General features: G+C 35.7%; 2 protein-coding genes across 3 annotated transcripts; one reads left to right on the top strand and one right to left on the bottom strand.

Moving 5' to 3' along the window:
- The first annotated feature begins 846 nt into the window (after positions 1 to 846).
- On the top strand, positions 847 to 2,379 carry LOC115987576. The gene has a single exon (XM_031111157.1). It carries the CDS (start codon positions 1,338 to 1,340, stop codon positions 2,274 to 2,276), a length of 939 nt encoding a protein of 312 aa, XP_030967017.1. The 5' UTR covers positions 847 to 1,337; the 3' UTR covers positions 2,277 to 2,379.
- Positions 2,380 to 3,328: 949 nt separating this feature from the next.
- Positions 3,329 to 14,528, bottom strand: LOC115983825 (GDSL esterase/lipase At4g01130). Of its 2 annotated transcripts, none has more exons than XM_031106650.1 (5): positions 14,197 to 14,528; positions 5,191 to 5,421; positions 4,892 to 4,953; positions 4,168 to 4,438; positions 3,329 to 3,746 (listed from the first exon to the last, which is right to left on the bottom strand). In XM_031106650.1, the coding sequence occupies exons 1-5, from the start codon at positions 14,453 to 14,455 to the stop codon at positions 3,478 to 3,480; spliced, it is 1,092 nt and encodes a 363-aa protein (XP_030962510.1). In that variant the 5' UTR covers positions 14,456 to 14,528; the 3' UTR covers positions 3,329 to 3,477. The 2 variants fall into 2 exon arrangements, with proteins under 2 accessions (XP_030962510.1, XP_030962509.1); XM_031106649.1 differs by having other exon boundaries at positions 4,892 to 5,049; positions 14,197 to 14,526.
- Positions 14,529 to 20,291: the final 5,763 nt, after the last annotated feature.

The raw sequence follows: 20,291 nt of genomic DNA, 5'->3' as shown, positions 1-20,291 counted from the left end.
TTTTTTGTTTTGGAGACCATAAATGGTGGGTCCTACACTTAAACGTATTGTTTGACTAATGTTTTCTAAATACATTATTCAAAAAATTATTTCCCATTTTCCCTGTTAAAAATGGGATTTTGAAAACAATTGAAAATAATATTAGCAAAATACAAAAAAAATGTTTTAATAGCATAGTTGTACATAAATTGAAAGCAATGGACTTCACCAATTTTCCGAAACTCTTTTATTTCTTAAATTAAGAGCTTATTTTTATAATAAAAAAAATCTCGCTTTTCAAATTCTCACTTATCATTATCCAAAAATAAAAAATAAAAAGAAAGAAGGGTATGTTAGTTCTATTCCTACACTTCAATTTTGAAACTTATCATTATCCAAATAAATAAATAATAATAATAATAATAATCTACGCATTACTTCTGTGAAATAATTTTTTATTTTTTTTTAATCTTAAAGTTGAAATGGTCTTCAAAATATCATTTTTTTTAATACTGCAAACATCGTTCTTAAAATTGGGAGCTAAACATGTATAATGTAAAAAATTATATAAGTGATTTGATATAATTGTTAGCCAAATATATATATATATATATATATATATACACTTTTTCCACACCTAGGTGGAGTGGATATCATAGGCCAAATTGTGTAATGAAGAGGACCTGTGCAAATGAATAATCAAGTTTCTGCCCCATCATAATCTCATTCATGTCACTTTCTTCCTTTTTTATATGGTTTTGGTTGCTTTTTCTGAGTCAATGTGGATTCCAAATTACTTGCCTAAAAACAAGCATCTCTTTTTTGGAGATGCACAGCTTCCGTTCTCTCCTGTGGGACTATGCATGCCACCTGAAGTCCTCGCTGTCGTTGGCATGGTATGTCCTAACCAAAACTCTCTCTCTCTCTTTCTGACTAACCAACCCAACTTACTAGGAAGAAGAAAAAGTATACTATGAATATAAAATAGACAACAAAATAGGAAGATTCTAAAGAAACAAATCAAGCCTTGTTTTTTGGGTGCCAGTTTAAAATGGCTTCCCATACTCATAGAATACAACAACTACCGAACCCCTCCCACGACCCACATTTTCCATCTCAGTCTTATCTAACCCAACCCATTATCCTCTATTCCTAGGCAATTCCAAGAAGATCGCGACAAAACAATAAAGATTTGAAGATTTCAAATTTGGAGCACATTTTATTTGTTGAGGTGATTTTGGTTCACCTTCTCAAACAAAGCCTCATAGCATTATATTACTATTTGTTAGAGTTCAAGATCTGTTTCTTAAAGAGGTTGTTATGTAATAGCTACAAGTTTTAATGGGATTGCCTTTTCAATGGCTATTCCCGTCTGCGATTCAAGAATTCCACATGAAAGACGGGAAAAGGCTTTCCGGGTTATGTTGATGATCGACTTCTGCAAGAGATTGTACATCATATGGATGGTATTATCGTTATCATTATCATCATTTGCTCAAGGATCAAATCACTATGACCTTAGGGCTCTAAATGCATTTATTCATCGTCAAGCAAATAACATTCTAGTACAGCCTCATACAGGCATTCTTTACAGTATTCCTCTCCCTGCTAACTTCTCGGGCATGGAGGTTTCAGTTATTAGACTCAGAAGAAGGCAATTTTGGGCTAAAGGAGCTAATATTAGTTTCTTTCATATCCCATCAGGAATTCGGCCAATGCCTTACGTTGAAAGGCTAGCCATACTATATCAGAACTTTGGCAATTGGTCTTCTTATTACTATAATGTGCCTGGTTATAGGTTGGTTGCGCCTGTTTTCGGATTCCTGGCTTATGATTCTATGCATTCAGGAATGATAGGCATACACCAGCTCAAGTTCTACGGCCTGAAGGACCCCATTGCAGTTCAGTTTTCTCATCATTTACTAGAAGGAAAAAATGTGACACCAAAATGTGTCATATTTAGTGCTGATGGGTCATTTAAATTGCAGAACATGAGTAAGTCTTATGTTTGTCATTCACTAGGTCCAGGTCATTTTTCTGTTGTTGTTCCAAATGAAGAAGAGAATAGATTGAAATTTTGGGTGCTGGGATTAGGGCTGGGATGTGTTGGATTGGTTTTATTGGGTGTGGTTGTGGTGGTCATTTTCAGAGTGGTAAAAAAGAAGAAGCTCAGGAAAATGGAGAAGCAATCTGAGAAAGGGGTGGCTATTGATACATTCTGGATAGGAGGAACAAAACTGCCTTCTGCATCAATGATTAGAACTCAGCCAGCCCTTGAGAATGAATATGTTCCCTGATTCACAATATAATTTCTTTGTACCTTTTTTGTTTCCCCATTTTTACAAGTGAAGATACCTTAATTTGTACGTCCTTTAAATTTTAGACAGACAAAGAAACAAAGTACGCTTGTGATATATTCTCATTATTTTTGCATCTCTGATAGCACCCTTATACATTTTTTTTACTCTTCTTCTGTTTGCATTTTTTTTTCTTTTGTAGTACTAGGATGGAGAAAATTGGTTGTTAAATTTGATTACAGATTACTGCCTCCTACAAATTGTCTATGTCTCCTCTGCCATGATCTCTCTTTCAAGCTCAGCAAGCTCATATGTGCTGATAATTATCCCAGGTATCAAATATATGCATTTTTATATTAACACAATAACACTGTGTGAGCCTAGTAGTTATACCAGACTTAACACACTTGGGGAGGGATGATACATATATTTGATGATGAATGCTATACCTTTCCACATGTGCATGTTTGGTAATTAGGGCATATATTATTCACGTTAGGTGGAGCTTGATGTACTGCAAAGCGAAGGCGGCAACTTAACCCATCTGCCTGAAACACTCATCTGATAATGAATGTAAAGGACAAATTTAAGGTCGTTAGAACAGAATATTAATCGTAGCTTAATTTTAGTAATTTAACAAAGCAGAAGCATAGATCCCACGAACAATTTCTAAGGATACCATAATTTAACTTATTATATTCTGCATATAGGCCAACAAAGAAGTCCATCCCAAGCTTGGCAAATGATTTCTCTTTACACGCAAGCAAGATTCAGATTCTACCTTCATAACTTAATAATCAATATTGGCTTACAATTTTTAATAGTTCTCAAGATTCCATTTACACCACTCAAGTATGAACTCTTTGAGGTATTGGCAAATGGCAACCCATAAGATCTTTCTATATTTATACACTTTCCAGTTCCTATTAATATGTTTGGCTCAACCTTTAAATTGAACCTTACAGTCCACAATGGCTGGTGTATTTTATATAACACAACTGCTGCAATAATGTCCTTACTGATGCATGAAAAATTCATCATGACACTGAGCATAGCAGTATCCAATTGGCTGTGCCTTTGTTGATTAAGAGATTAGTTGAGTTCTTAATTTCAACTCACAGTAAATTTATTCATAACAATCATAGCAGATGACATTAATCTGGCTGCTTGAATGTTGTTTAACAAAAAGTAGTGTAGTGGATCAGCCTATAGAGTGGATGTCACAGAGTTGGTGCAATGGAAAAGGAGGATCAAAATAAGAGCCATTTAGAATTGCCTGTGCAATAATCTTGTTCGCTGATTCTGTGGTATGTATTCCATCCCAGCTAACATAGTTCTCCGGGTCACTACAAGCTGTTGCGGTCACAGTGCTCCCATTAATCACCTTGGTGTTCCCACAGTATAAATTAGGGTCAAAATTGTAGGTGCCACCTCCATGTCCACAACATGCTTTAGTACCATATCGAAGCCCTGTTCCAAAATAAATGAAAATTAATGCAAATCATTTTACAAAGCAAAATTAGCAATCTGATTGCCACCTTATGTATGACGGAATTAAAGTCTAATACCTAACAAAAAAGAAGTATTTTATCAAACACCTGTTGCAATCGTGCTTATTTTACTATATAAAGTATAAACATCATCCAATGGTGCATTTATAATTCCATCTATTGCAATGGACACATGTTCCTTGTGCATGTGATCATGACCAGAAAATAATTTTTATTCTATTAAGATAAGATGAGATGAGCTAGATTATTCTAAAAATTCATTTTATTCAGAAAATGTGACACTTGTGGAGGGCCGCAATTTTTTTATGTGATGCAAGTAATGTTTTGTCTTTCAATTGGCTAGTGTGTATATAAAGTGATAGAAGAGGTAAAAATGGTACCATAAGAAGTAGGATGCCGGAAGAGCTGTAGCAACACAGAATGAGTGTCCACATATATGAGGGAAGCATTTGAGAGAGCTTCCCCAGTTTGTGTTAGTGTCTCCTTCAACATGTTGTTATAGTCTACCACTGCATTGTTGTAAGAGATAACGCATCCAAACTCATCAACGTCTGAACTATTGTTAGGACGCTCCACCAATAATGCTGGATAGCAACCCACTGGTGCAAGATTGAACACTAGAAATGCACGCCCTCCTAAGCCATATACCTCCTACAAATTTGACAATTGGTCATTTACTCTCTCTCTCTCTCTCTCTCTCTCTCATACATGCTAGCAAATTAAGAATGCAATTCTCCCTTTGGGGACACCGGGCCATGGGTTCAATAAATTTGAAGGAGATGCTCTAAATCTTGAGATCTCAAGGCTCATCCACAATACTGTTGGCCTAAGGGTTTTAGGCTATCAGCATCTTATGGGCAAGAAGTGAAATGGTCTCACACATGTGGCAATACTTCCTTATATAAAATAAAAATGTAGATTGGACTGGCTTTAAATGGGCCAACTAAGAAAGGCATTGGATTAGTACAAAACAATGGCCAATGGGCTTCGTTTCCAACCAATAAGATAACAGGAAAGGTATTGGGCTGGACCATTTTTGTTGGTTTGCATGATATATGTGTGGTTAAGTCACAGAACATGTTGCATGATAAGTAAGTAGTTTACCTTGATGGTGCCAGCAATTTGGGAGACCACTTGAGGGAGATACTGTTTCACTCCAGCTATTCCTATAGCAGCTAAGTTGGAAGTGAAATCATTTTGACCAATGTAAAATGTGTAGAGAGATTTTCCGAAAATGTCTTGTGAAGGAAGTTTCGTCGATTCTAAAAACAACGACATTCTTCAAGTCATTTGCATTAAGAAAGACGGGCTATTTTTATCATATGGAGCAAAAAACAAACTCAATTTACATATATATATTTGAGAACAAAGTGAATGAAAGTAGAGGTGAAATCATGGTTTACCTGTTCCATGATACGAGGACGAGGAGCATTGGAATTCATCAACTTTGGTCTTGAATTCCTTCATTTGGTTGAGCTGAATGGCCAGGGAAAAGGGGCTAATACCGGTAACAAATAATGAAGTGTTTGGAAGGAGGACTGTTGAAGCCAATGTTGCATAGTTGGCCCCGTGTCTATAATTTGATCCAATTGATTGCAAATATGGGCTTAAAAATGGCAATCCTAGACCTTGTGCTGCCACGCGCAAATATATTGGAGAATTAAAGAATACAATTGAAATGTTATTTTCTTCAAATTGACACAACAAAACATTAGAGTATTTTTATATAAAAAAACATATATATCTAAAATTTGGTTAATTTTCTTCACTAAATGAAATAAAATCAGGAGTATATCTTATTTAGAACAGAAAATGTAATTTACCTTATCAACAGATAATTATCATAAATTTATAATTCAAAGGACAATCTTTGTTGAATTCCATATTGAAGTCACAGACTCACAGCAAAGTCTTTTTTACGACATTTATTTTTTATGGGGTCTTCTTTGGAATGTACTGACGTTGCTAAATTATAAACATAAAAAATATTGACATTGTTATAGTAGGAAAGAAGTTCTTCTTTCATCCGATGCACTTTATAACCCAACAATTTCAAGCGGACAATTCTACTCCTATATTGAGTGGTCTTTCTGAGAGTCAGAAAGTAGATGGTGAGTTTATGATTTTGATCTATATATTTTATTGCATGTAGCTTTCAGATGAAATTGTTCTAAAATATATCTCCTTAGTCCTTACTATTTGACAAGGCTCGTGAGCATGGAGGACTAGGGGGCAAGGCCCCCCAATTTGTTTAAAAAAAAAATTATTTTATGTATGTATATTAATTTTACCAATTTTGTTCTATAACATTACATTTTGTTTTCCTTAAACAATATCATTGATTCTTTTAAGAGTAATACTATATTTACAAACTTTTTTACAACATTTTTACCAACTGTTTTGGTAGTAAATTCTTATTGCTTCATATATTGCCCACTATTCACATCATTTTTTATTTACCAATAACCACTTATCACATTAGTAATTTATAAAAAAGTTTGTAACTCTAGCATTTTTCTCATTTTAGTGGCCATAAAAAAAATTAATAGATCTAAAATCTAAAACAAAATATACAAGTCTAAAAAAATAGTTCAACAACAAAAATTACCAATACTAAGACTAAAAAAAATTAAGTTCAATTAACCAATTTTTTTGAAAATAAACAACTCTACACTTTAAAAAATTCCAAACAAAATAATTTTGTTCTTACTCGTACCAAATAATAATTGTAAGGACACGATTCTCTGGCGGCCCAATAAGGATGTTGGGCTCGCGCACGGAAGATCCCTCACAATATAATTTGTAGAGAGTGGGCTTGAAAAGCTAGCCGCTGGTCACGGGGCGATGCCGATCCTGGCTTTATAGGAATTCAGGTAGAAAAAGGAGTTGGGCCTGAACATTTAAGCCCTAAGACGTCACACCCTATGGGATGGGACTCCTCGGAGTTGATCCGAGGACCATTGAGGTCTTACCCCGGTTATCCAACGACGGACTTCTTCAGTGAAGTCTGGTGTTGTTGAGATGTTCTCCCCCCTGTCATCTTTCTTTTTCTTCTTGTGGGATGGGATCCCCTCTAGATTTATTTACTTTCTTCTTTTATACTCGTCTGTGTTCATTGTCCTTCGTCCACGTGTAGGGTCGATCTTTACAAGACTGATATTTGTCCCATCAGTCTAATCCCAGAATTGTTGGGTATGGTTGATAAGGCTGCAGAGTACGGCTCTGTCACATGTTGGGTCTTATCCGGAAGGGTAGTAAGGATAACTTTCCCAAGATATTTTGGATCTCCTTACAAATTCGTCCCTGTACCAGTTTTATCCCTTCATTTCGGTGGGATTCAGGATCTGCCGAGGACCAAACTGTCCTCGGCTGCCTTCCAAAATTGTTTTGTGCTCTGTACTGTAGAGCTTGGGCCACAGCTCTCCTCGGATTGGGCCTTCGGATTTTCCAGGAGCAATTGGGCTTGGTCCTTAAATTATTGGGCCCCACAATAGCCCCTCAAAACCCTTCCATCCGACTTCCGGGTTGGAAGGGAGGGTTTTGGCAAACCCGGGCCCTTAATATGGCTTATTTAGTTCCACTCCGCATTTATGTGAGCGGTTTTCCACCTGTCCAGGAGATTTAGCCGGTTTTCTAGGGATTCCGTTTAATCTGCTCGTGATCCACTCCTGCCGCGTGGCTGTCCCAGACGCGCCCTTAATGAATCCCCTTTACGAGGCTCATTTATGTCCGGCGGCTCATCTGATAAGGTGGGGAAACGGAACGAACGCCTCTTTTTTCTTCAGATTCCTTTGGGAAACTTGAATGCATTTAATACCCTTCGTTCTGCCCTTCCTATAAGAAGGCGAGCAGGAGGCCATCACTTTCGTGCAGACTCCTCTCCTTCCCTCTGAGATTTGAAACCCGTAGCCTTCCTTAGCGCTTGCTTAGCCCGTTTGTTTATACGCCATATCAGTACACGCCTACCATAACGAACGATGAAGAAAACATGCCCCTCCTCAAAACACCATGTTCCGATAAAACTTGAAATGGCTCGATCGGGGCAAGGGTGGCGCAGACTTAAGATCTGTCCCGCCTCTCTTTCAGCCAAAATCCGAAGCAGGGGCTCGTCATGTCGAACTCTTGGCGTGACTGAGTCGAGAACACCCAATATCAGCACCACTCGGCTCCTCACGAGCGTACCTAACATGGCACCGGTGTGTTAGGAGTCAGGGTTGAGGCAGGGGCGAAGTGCTTCTGCTTCTCCTTCTCCTTGCTCACTGGTGCCCTCCTCCGTCTTCCTCTTATAGTCTTCCCAGCACCAGTTCCGCCTTGGTGCTGTCCTTCTCCCTCTTTTGCTCCTCTCTTTGTCTTTTCATTTCTCCCACTCTTCTTCTCCTCCTTCTCTTACTCATGTCCTCCATCTTCTTCATTGATTTCTTCCTTACTATTTCCTTCTTCTTCGTTCTCTTTTTTTTTTTTGAAGTGAGTTCTTCTTTTAGTATGAGCAACACTGAGGCAGAGATTGGAGAGACTTTGAAGACAAGTTCAAAAAGGCGCTTGATCGTTTGCTTATCTGTACTGTGGATGTTAGTATTGCTTCGGCAGCCCCTCTTTTGTATAGGCTTGTTGAAGCCTCTTTTTGTACATTGTAATAATTTTTCATATTAATAAAAGTTGTTTCTATTTCACTTTACATGTTCTGTCTCTTTGTTTTTATAAATTTGCAAGTGCTGCTCGGCTCAATAATACCGCATCTAAATCAATGACGACTAAGACCAAAATACTTAATAATAAAAAGATGTTGCCATAATCTTAATAGGAGTGCTTGGCACAATAGGGCAGACCAATAAAAAGTAGTACTTACCACCTTGGCTTGGGTCCGAGGACCATACAAGGCCTCGGTTATGTCCAGAACTTGTAATAATAATAATTTTTGTACTTGGTTTCCCCATAGGCTTGAGTCCGAGGACCATACAAGGCCTTGGTTCTGTCCAAAACTTTTAATAATAATAATTTTTTGTACTTGGTTTCCCCATAGGCTTGAGTCCGAGGACCATACAAGGCCTTGGTTCTGTCCAAAACTTTAATAATAATAATTTTTTGTACTTGGTTTCCCCATAGGCTTGAGTCCGAGGACCATACAAGGCCTTGGTTCTGTCCAAAACTTTAATAATAATAACTTTTGAACTTGGTTTCCCCATAGGCTTGAGTCCGAGGACCATACAAGGCCTTGGTTCTGTCCAAAACTTTAATAATAATAACTTTTTGTACTTGGTTTCCCCATAGGCTTGAGTCCGAGGACCATACAAGGCCTTGGTTCTGTCCAAAACTTTATGCCCTCCCTTTTTCTCTTTGCACCTGTCTTTCCTCAGGTGTCTCATATGTTGCCGAGCAGGAAGTTGTCCTCGGTAACGGTTATTCCTTGGTGTGGGCCATAGTCCATGGGCTTCCATGCAGAACGGGCCTGGGCCGCGAATTTATTAGGCCCACAGATTTAGAGGCATTTCCGTAGTCTTTGGTCACGCGGTACTTTTTGGCGTCCCAGTATTCGAGGTGCGCCTTCACGAGGCTCCTTTAATCTCAGGGTTGCAGACGGCATTGGAAATCGAGCCGGGGACCTTTTGTCTGTAGCGTTCCTTGGGACGCTGCGTGAATTAAATGCCGTCACCTCATCTTTTAAATAATATAGGAGAGAAGGTTGCTTTACTTTCACACGAATTCTTCAGTCTCCTCTCTTAGTACATCATGTTTGAGGTGAGGATTGGGGCAAAGGAGTTCTCTCCGCCACAAAAGCGCTGTGTCTTCCTGAGACTCCAGACGGTGAGGTACAGGCCAAGGAGGCGTAGACTCAAGAGAATATTTCAATTCGAGAGAGGGGAAAGGATGTTTCTCCTTCTTTTAGTCAAAATCCGAAGCAGGTTCTGGTCATGCCAGATTTTTGGCATGCCCGAAGAAGGAATTTCCGCCATCAGCGCCGTCTGCCTTGTAGCAGGCAAATTTCTGCGGGGGCTTCCCAACTGCCGGCTCCCTGCATCTTTGCTGTAGATGGTGTTAGCCTGAGGTCAGGTTCTTTGGCTGCCTGAGTTATGGGCATGTAGAAGCGTCGAGGAATAGTTTCCTTAGACGACATCTTGGAACAATAGCCAACCTCTCCTCTGAGATATCTCCTCGGCATCATCTTTATTCTTTTGTACTTTTCTTTTGCTTACGCAGTTAACTCTAATGTAAGCTGGTTTCAGCTTTTATTGTACACTGTACTGTTCTTTTGTCTTAATAAAAGATGTGTTTATTTCTTTATACATATTTATATTTTATTTTTTTTTATATATATATATATATATATATTTTTTTTTTTTGCAACAACCACTTTGGGTCTGAATATTAAGTCTAAGCATGCCTTTAACAATACTCTGGACGGAAGAACACTTTAATATAAACCCTTATTAGCTTAAACTCGCAAATATTATCAAGTATAACAATGGTAATCCTCAATAGATTGAATTCATGGAACTAACCGAGATAGCTGCTGAGCGCTGCGTGATGCACGCTAGACGAATATCCGAGAGAGCAGCCGAGCAGCGATGGACTTGGATCGTGCCCTTGGGACAACATACTGTGCCGTATCGTATCAGCCCCTTTGGCACTGGGGATCTGAGGGTAGACCGGGGAACCCGTGCAATTAAAGACTGACCCAACTGTTAACGAGAAGTTCTCTTCGGATGGATTTTAATGCTCTAGTAACAGTTTTTATTTTGTGTACTTGGTTTCCCCATAGGCTTGAGTCCGAGGACCATGCAAGGCCTTGGTTCTGTCCAAAACTTATGATCTTTTAATGTACTTGGTTTCCCCATAGGCTTGAGTCCGAGGACCATGCAAGGCCTTGGTTCTGTCCAAAACTTATGATCTTTTAATGTACTTGGTTTCCCCATAGGCTTGAGTCCGAGGACCATGCAAGGCCTTGGTTCTGTCCAAAACTTATGATCTTTTATGGTCCGTTTGGATGGAGGAGTGGAAAAGTGGGAGGATGGAAAATTGTGGGAGGATAGAAAAGTGGGAGGATGGAAAATATTTAGTTTTCCCTCTTGTATGTTTGGTTGGAGGGGTGAAAAAGTGGGAGGGTGGAAAACTCTTTTGTTTGGTTGGAGAGAAAAAGGGAAGGATGAAAAATGTAATTTATATAAATTGACTATTATACCCTTGTTGTATAATATGTAAGAAATAAATTTATTTATACTTATTACATAATATTAAATTTATCACATCACATATATAAATTTATATTATTATTTTTTTTATTATAATGTAAAAATTAGATCAGGTCATATTTGAAAAAAAAAAAACGTTCAGGTCACATTGAAAAAAAAAAATGTTCAGGTCACGTGAAAAAAAAAAGAAAAAAAAAAAAAAAAAGAACGTTTTAGGTCAAAAAAAAAAAAAAAAGAAAAAAAAAGGGAAGAACGTTTCAGGTCACAAAAAAAAAAAAAAAAAAAAAAAAAAAAAAAAAAAAAAAAAAAGAAGGAAGAACGTTTCAGGTCAAAAAAAAAAAAAATGAAAGAACGTTTCAGGTCAAAGCAAAAAAAAAAAAAAAAAAAAAAGAACGTTTCCAGGTCACGTGAAAAAAAAAAAAAAAAAAAGGAAGAAAGGAAGGGAGGGCATTACCGTAAAACTGCCTTAGTGCAGTTTTCCCCCCTTGCTTTTCCTCCCAATTTGGGAGGAAAAAAATTTGTGGGCCCAGGGAGAAAATTTTCTCCCTAGTTTTCCACTCCCCCTATTTTCTTCCCATTCCCAAACAGTGGAAAACTGAGTTTTCCACCCCATTTTCCCTATTATATTTTCCATCCTCCCTATATTCCACCCATCCAAACACAGCCTTAATGTACTTGGTTTCCCCATAGGCTTGAGTCCGTGGACCATGCAAGGCCTTGGTTCTGTCCAAAACTTATGATCTTTTAATGTACTTGGTTTCCCCATAGGCTTGAGTCCGAGGACCATGCAAGGCCTTGGTTCTGTCCAAAACTTATGATCTTTTTTGTACTTGTTTTCCCCATAGGCTTGAGTCCGAGGACCATGCAAGGCCTTGGTTCTGTCCAAAACTTGTAATATTTCTTTTTGTACTTGGTTTCCCCATAGGCTTGAGTCCGAGGACCATGCAAGGCCTTGGTTCTGTCCAAAACTTATGATCTTTTTAATGTACTTGGTTTCCCCATAGGCTTGAGTCCGAGGACCATGCAAGGCCTTGGTTCTGTCCAAAACTTATGATCTTTTTTGTACTTGGTTTCCCCATAGGCTTGAGTCCGAGGACCATGCAAGGCCTTGGTTCTGTCCAAAACTTATGATCTTTTAATGTACTTGGTTTCCCCATAGGCTTGAGTCCGTGGACCATGCAAGGCCTTGGTTCTGTCCAAAACTTATGATCTTTTAATGTACTTGGTTTCCCCATAGGCTTGAGTCCGAGGACCATGCAAGGCCTTGGTTCTGTCCAAAACTTATGATCTTTTAATGTACTTGGTTTCCCCATAGCTTGAGTCCGAGGACCATGCAAGGCCTTGGTTCTGTCCAAAACTTATAAGATTTCTTTTATTTGTTTTATTTTTCAACCACCAGCCCCTTCACCAAGGCGGGGATAGTTGGCCTGAGGCCGGAAGCCCCTAGAGACGCCCGCGCCCTTAGCACTGCGAGGCGTAGCCCCTAGCAGAGGCTTACGTCGGAGCAACAACTATATGCCGCCGGAGACGGGGGAAATCCCGGAAATTTCTGCTTGCTAGAGAGCTGACTCCACCGCCACCTGCGCCAACGCGCAAGCTTTCCCCACAGACGGCGCCAATTGTAAGGACACAATTCTCTGGCGGCCCAATAAGGATGTTGGGCCCGCGCACGGAAGATCCCTCACAATATAATTTGTAGAGAGTGGGCTTGAAAAGCTAGCCGCTGGTCACGGGGCGATGCCGATCCTGGCTTTATAGGAATTCAGGTAGAAAAAGGAGTTGGGCCTGAACATTTAAGCCCTAAGACGTCGCACCCTATGGGATGGGACTCCTCGGAGTTGATCCGAGGACCATTGAGGTCTTACCCCGGTTATCCAACGACGGACTTCTTCAGTGAAGTCCGGTGTTGTTGAGATGTTCTCCCCCCTGTCATCTTTCTTTTTCTTCTGGTGGGATGGGATCCCCTCTAGATTTATTTACTTTCTTCTTTTATACTCGTCTGTGTTCATTGTCCTTCGTCCACGTGTAGGGTCGATCTTTACAAGACTGATATTTGTCCCATCAGTCTAATCCCAGAATTGTTGGGTATGGTTGATAAGGCTGCAGAGTACGGCTCTGTCACGTGTTGGGTCTTATCCGGAAGGGTAGTAAGGATAACTTTCCCAAGATATTTTGGATCTCCTTACAAATTCGTCCCTGTACCAGTTTTATCCCTTCATTTCGTTGGGATTCAGGATCTGCCGAGGACCAAACTGTTCTCGGCTGCCTTCCAAAATTGTTTTGTGCTCTGTACTGTAGAGCTTGGGTCACAGCTCTCCTCGGATTGGGCCTTCAGATTTTCCAGGAGCAATTGGGCTTGGTCCTTAAATTATTGGGCCCCACAATAATAATAATAATAATAATAATAATTCAGTAGCCAAGTAGTAACTAAGTTTTTTTTTTTTTAGAATACTAAGTATTTTTAACACACACCCAGAGAAAATAAAAGAAATTTTTTTTAAAAAAATTTACAATAATACATTCAAAAGAGTCTAACTTTTAGATATATCTCCGTAGCTAAGTAGGAACACGCACGAAGAGAGGGGGGCCAGCTCAATTTGCACTCAAAAAATAGTAAAGCCCATTTTGGAGGCAGTATTAAATTAAAGAAAGAAATGCAACTCCAGCTAATGCCAATACTCTGTGTCAAAACCTTATGTCATGCGGGCCATATGAAAGGTGGCCCTATGCTATAATCCATAAAAAAATAAAATGTCTCTCCTACCCTAGAAACAGTCCAACCTAACTTTTCTCCCAACACTGAACCCTGGCCTTTTGTCTACAAGTGGAAAAGTGCCTAGTAAAAAAAAAAACTATCAAATTTAGTAAAACCTTATCTAGTTCCCAGAAAGCATGCTACTTCCCAGCTCTTTTATAATTCAATCTAATAAAAAAAGGATAGAAATTAATAATGAAAAATTTTAACTGCAAAAGGCACATATATAATATGTGATCATTTTTCTTATTTGAAAAAGTATGCTGCCCAGCAGGTTCTAAAAGATGGCAATTACAGACAGTAGAAAATCTGAATCTTATTTTGTATGTACTAAATGTACAATTAATATGTTGTATAATTTGAAGACAACAACTACGTAGAACATTACTACTTCCATATATATGTTTATTCATTGAGAATATATAAAAGCATTAACTAATTAAGATGAGAAGGTAATTAAGGATTACCCAAGAAATCAATAATGAGCCTTCCATCAGAAGCCCGACCAGCAGGTCTGTTGAAGTAAGTCATGCCAAAGGGACCAGACTGTGCCGGAAAAGCTGCCCAAAACCCACCGGTGTCTGAATTCGAGTCACCAAAGTTGAAAATTGCCTCAAAATCACATTTTGAATGACTTAAGCTAAAGCAACCAAACAATATTGTTACCATCACAACTAAAAATTGCCAACATCTAATAACAAAGATCTTCGGTAACCAGAGCTTCATTGTCTATCTATTGTGGTTATTATCTTATCAAGCTACAAGCCTTGTCGTTATAAACCGAGGGGCCAAGACACATGTCATCAGTTGCATGTAGCATCATCCTATTTTGGGTAAACTAATGCGTTTGGATTTGAGCTGTCCATTCCATGACTTTCTTTTCTTTTCTTTTCTTTTTTGCTTTTTTTTTTAGAAGAACAGTTTGGGCCCTTTGGCATGACTTACTTTAACAGACCAACTGGGATGGAAAGGCTCATTATTGATTTCTTGGGTAATCCTTTATAAGTTATAACTTTCTCGTGTTAATGCTTTCATTCGCAATGAGAAAGAGCATGATAATATGAAAGTTAAAAAAATAAAAAAATAAATAAAAAATAAAAAAAACGTGGAAGTAGGAATAATGTTCTACATAGTTGTATTCTTCAAATTATAAAACATAATGTACATAGAAAAGGTGTAAGATTAAGCTTTTCTTCCCAGTTTTATTCATGGTATGGTTCAGTTTGATGGAGGTTAAGAATTTCACGCTCTTTTTAAAAGGAGCTTGGTGTTTGCTATTTAGAGAATTTAGCTACAAACTAGTGTAATCGTCTTAGAGAGAGGTGTAAATAATCTGGCTTAACCAGAAACTATACACTTTCTTTTCTTTCATAAGCAAATCACAAATGCCAATCTCTCTCTATTTCATAGGCATTCTAAGTTTATACTTTTTTTTTTCTTTTTAGTTATTTTTTATTGTCTTTCATATAGATTGTGATTTGTGATATGGAAGGGGGTTTGCGTTTAAAGGCTTTGCCTACATTGAAAGTTCACCAAGACTTTTGTGGGTTTATGAAACACAAACAAATAAAGTAATTAAATTTAAAAGAACCTATGTACATTTTTTCTAGAACATGCACGTGTGGTGCTTGTGTGATCAGATTAGGCCGTGATTCTTTTCAAATTTTATTTTATTTTTAAATTATTCAGATTTAATTGGCAACTTTAATTGTTGCATCTTAGGGGTTAATTGCACTTAACCTGGCATCATACTTCTTCAAATAAGGAAAATTGTAACATATTATGTGCCTTTTGCAGTTTATTTTTATTTATGTTCTTTTTCTTTTTTCTTTTTTTTTTCTTTTTTTTATTTTACAAGATAGAATTTCTATTCTAACTTAATCTAAGTGTATATGTGTATGAAACTCCCTCTTGGAGACTTAAACCCCGACTCTTACTCCCCACACCCCACAAGTACTTATACTTATAAAGTGACCACCGCACACCTTCGTGCGGTGGTTCTTTTTCCTTTTTTAGATTGTGTTTGATCTAGGAATTAGAATTAATGTGGCAAATGACTAGTAGCTTATGTCAGCTTGCTTGATTTTTTTAGTACTCCTTAGATATCATATACTATATAATAAAAGTTGGGCTTAGATGCCGTGGTTGTGCCAAGTGGCTTCACTATATTATAGAATTTTTTTATTATAGATTTTTACATTTTAAAAAGAAAACGTTTATATATAAAAAAAATAAAAATAAAAAGTCTATTGCATCTTAAATTGCAGCAACGTATACCACACTAAAAAAAAAGAAAGAGGTCTAATGTATCTTAAAAAATAAAATAAAAATAATATCTTAGTTGTTCTTATCAACTTTCCTTCAATTCATTTATCACTTATTTTCTTCTATTAGTTTATCAGTTAGATAAAGTTATGTTGATAACAACTTCTTCTTTGTGTGTGTGTGTGTGTGTGTGTGTGTGTGTTTTTTTTTAATTTATTTAATTTCTACATTGATAATTAGGGTTAAAAAAAAGAAAAACAACAACAATTCTATCCTATTTCCTTCCAACCATCAATCACATTTGTTTTTTGTTTTAATTGTTACTCTCATATGGGTTTTTTGTTTTTTGTTTTTAAAAAAAATTAAAACTTAAGGGAGACCTAAATTATCACCAAGAAAGTTTTAAATGAAATAAAAAATTATTATATTTATCTTGATCGGTTGTATTTTTAATAAAAGATAGAAAATTTATTGCTAAAATTATATCATATACTATATAATAAAAGTTGGGCTTGAAAATCGTAGTTGCGCCAAGTGGCTGCACTAAATTGCAAAAAAAAAAAATTAGAATTCTTAAAAAATAAATATAATTTTTTTTATACTTATCTTCTTCTCCTATAATTTCTAAATTTTTGAGAAACCTTCATCTGAATTAATAAACTGAAATCAACCAAAATCGGCTAAAAGTACATCATTGACTTGTGGTGGAACATCCTCCATCCACACAGAGAAACCAACAATATGTCTCGCATATTTTGCTAAAGAATGAGCTACTGAGTTGCCCGATCTGAGTGTGTGTGAAAAGGAAATACAAGTGCAGGAATGTAAATAATGCTTGATAGATGAAATTAAATGGCCAAAAGATGAGAAAGATTCTTCCTCCTTTCTTAAGGCAGAAATGACCACCTCTGAGTCTCCCTCGACAATAAAAGAGGGTAGGTTGAGGTCCATTGCTAAGGTGACGGCTCGAACTGCTGCTAATGCTTCCACTTCATCTGATGAGGATGGGAGCTGAATGTTTTCTGCCAAGGAGGCAATGACCATCCCATGCGAATCACGTACAACCACTCCTAAATTGATATAAATCTTAATTTGATTACAATCCAAACTCTTCATCTAATCCTTTTATTATTATAATTTATAAGTTGGTAAAAAATTTTAATTTGATTACAATTTAAACTGTTTATCTAATCTTTTTTTATTTAGATTATATTACTATGTGTAAAAAAAAAAAAAAGTACACGTAAAAAATAAAAAAAAAACAACAATCTTCATCTATTCCTTTTTTTAAATTTAAATTAGATTACTTTGTTAAAAAAAAAAAAAAAAAAAAAAGCAACATATTCAACAGCAAAATCTTCCTCTTTACACGTGACTTTTTTTTTTAAGATAATTATTGCTCATACAGATTTACCAAAAATGTTTTTGGATAAAGTTAAAAAAAATGTAAATAAGATAATAAGTATTTAAGTTTACAGTAAACATCTTCTCTTTCTTCTCCCAAAAAAAAAAAAGTATCTATATATAATAATCGTTTGTTCTTCTAAAAAAAAAAAAAAACGTTTGTTTGTTTGCTTTTTTTTTGTTTGGTTATAAAAGAAAAGTTTCCTTTTTTCCATTAAAAAAAATGTTTTCTTTTTTCTTTCTATTCATATGACCTTTTTTTTATTCCACTTTTTATGGGATTTATGAGATAGCAACAAACAAATTGATTAGAAATCTTAATTCCAATTGGATTTAAATTCTATATCAAATGAAATTCTCTCTCTCTCTCTCTCTCTCTCTCTCTCTCTCTCTCTCTCTCTCTCTCTCTCTCTATATATATATATATATATCCTTTTTGAAGTGAAGTTTATTCCAATATGTGAATGCCTAAATCCCATGAAATGTATGAATTCTTTCTTCATTATTATTTTTTCATTTTGTTTAAGATTTTTTTTTTAACTTCAAAAAAATTAATAAAAACTTCTCACATACATTTTAACCCAATTCATAATATTAAACTTTTGTACTCATTTATTCTCTTCTACAATAATTGGTTCAGGTTTTAGTTACATACTCATACTTTCATCTCTCAAAGTGATAGAGAAAACAAACAGGTTTATTTTTTTTTTTTAATTTATAATTTGTGTTAATTTCTTAATTTTAAATTATGAATAAGTTTGATTATATTCTTTATATTGAATGTAAATTGTTGTTTATAGGTTTTTGGATGTGTTATGTTCTTCAAAAAAAAAGAAATAAAATAAAATAAAAGAGTCTATATAAATTTGGCAACAAAGCTAAATAGATAAGCCTAGGAAATGTTTTCTAATAATAGTTTTATTGGTAACTTTTTATTAACATGATTTAAAAAAAAAAAAAAAATTTGAATAGAGAGATAATTTATTATTGTGATTTAAACTCTACTAAAACTTTTTTAAGGGATTTTTTTTTAAAAATTTCAAAGTAATTTTCTAATTATTAACTACTATGCGCTGACTTCTAACTACCAAAGCCCACAATTGAAATATTAATATGTTTGAGATACCACTTCCAAATATTAATATCTTAGCTATTATATATTATACGTTGACTTTTTTTTTTCTTCAAAAGAAGTGTTTCTCTCTCTCCCTGCAAAACAAAGAGATTATAATAAGAATTAGCTAGATAAGGGTAAAACTACACCACTTCTTTTCTACAATAAATGTTAAATTCAGATCATTTTTCATACATATACACACACTACATAAAGGGATTATAACAAGAATTAGTTAGACAGAGGTAAGGCTACACCACCTCTTTTCTACAATAAATGTTAAATTCAGATCATTTTTCATGCATATACACACACATGAAGCATGCAACGCACATGATTTAAACTTTAAGTTTAAACTTAAACTTGGTAGGTTGAAACTCACTCCTGTTCCATGCTTTCAAGGACAAAAATTAAATTCTCATGTCTCTCTACTTCAAATTTTTAAATGTTTAATAATTTAGATTGTTCTTAATTATTAAATTGAGGTTTCTACTTAAACATAATTTCAATTATTGTTTTGGATAGTTTTTAACTATTAAATTCTAGGGTTTTCCATTTAAATATATGTGATTAATTGAGCCTTAAAGTTCAATGTACTATTGAAAATCATTTTATATATATATTTTAGGTACCTCTACCATCTTCCATTCAATTTTATATATATATATATATATATATGCATTTTATGATACTTTAGTCTCATGCAACATGCATTCATTATGTAACTTAAAAGTAAAATATTCATTTATTTTTATTATTTATTCTAAGTAAATTAATAAAATAATTATTTACATATGAATTTTGATTAAGCCGTGCATCACACGGGCATAATGCTAGTTATATATATTACAAAGGAGTATGATAAGCTTAGAACTGCCAGCTAATACGATTTAGCAGTATCATGGCATTGTAAATCTATCCCAAAAAACTGTATATATCCCAGAGAGAGAGAGAGAGAGAAACATTGTTGGTGAAGATAAGAAGTTGACTGGTAGAGAAAAACTTCAATACATATAATATGGTGATATATATTAGCATAGTATCTAGGCATTTGATGAAAAAGGCATTGTTGGTGATGATAAAAAGTTGATCCGTAGAGAAAAAGTTTGATATATATATATATATATAATAGAAAAATCTAGATTAATGTAGACTTCAAGAAGTTTAGGGTATTTAATTTTTACTTGGATTCTTTTTAGGTGGAGTATGTATATATATACACGGTTAGTTAGTGTATTTTTTTTTCATTCTCCACATTATAAGTATATACATGGTTTGTTCAATTATATCCTAAATTCGTTCAATCTTCATCAAATCAATTTGAAGCATAAGGGTAAGAGTTTCACATCAAAAAAATTTATTGAATTGTTATTGTGCACGCCTCGAACGAGCTTAATGGGCCAGTCTTGCTCTTGGGCTCACAATATACTTATAATGTGGGCTTTGGTTTTCCTATTCTGGGTGATTCTAACTTAGAGACCCAGCGACGTTTCTACAACCACTGGACTGCTTTCCCCTCACTCTTTGTAGCTCTTGATCTAGATTTGAGGCTCTCCTTTCAGAACTTCAACAACCCTTTCCTTTCCTTGGCTTCATATATTTATAGTTCAAAATCAGTGGGAAAATCATGATTACTCTCAAAGCTAGTGGAAATGGAGGTCCAATATTGTTATCGCTAAGTGGATGTTTAGTTGGGAGTGTGGTGTGAGTGGCATTGGAACTGGTTCCTACTCCCAGGAAGGGATGATGTTTGGCGGTGGGATTTGCCAAGGAGTCGCC

Source organism: Quercus lobata, chromosome 4 (genome assembly GCF_001633185.2).
Source record: "Quercus lobata isolate SW786 chromosome 4, ValleyOak3.0 Primary Assembly, whole genome shotgun sequence".
In the NCBI taxonomy this organism is placed as follows: domain Eukaryota; kingdom Viridiplantae; phylum Streptophyta; class Magnoliopsida; order Fagales; family Fagaceae; genus Quercus; species Quercus lobata.
This window is presented reverse-complemented; position numbering and strand designations above follow the sequence as displayed.

What these genes read in the sequence shown, in the direction of transcription:
- LOC115987576 (XM_031111157.1), top strand. Translation starts at nt 1,338, where the DNA reads ATGGCTATTCCCGTCTGCGATTCAAGAATTCCACATGAAAGACGGGAA.
- LOC115983825 (XM_031106649.1), bottom strand. Translation starts at nt 14,455, where the DNA reads ATGAAGCTCTGGTTACCGAAGATCTTTGTTATTAGATGTTGGCAATTT. An exon ending in GCTCATTATTGATTTCTTGG is followed by an intron (nt 5,422 to 14,196) that starts GTAATCCTTAAT and finishes TGCGCGTGGCAG; the next exon opens with CACAAGGTCTAGGATTGCCA. An exon ending in CCGGCATCCTACTTCTTATG is followed by an intron (nt 3,747 to 4,167) that starts GTACCATTTTTA and finishes ATTTTGGAACAG; the next exon opens with GGCTTCGATATGGTACTAAA.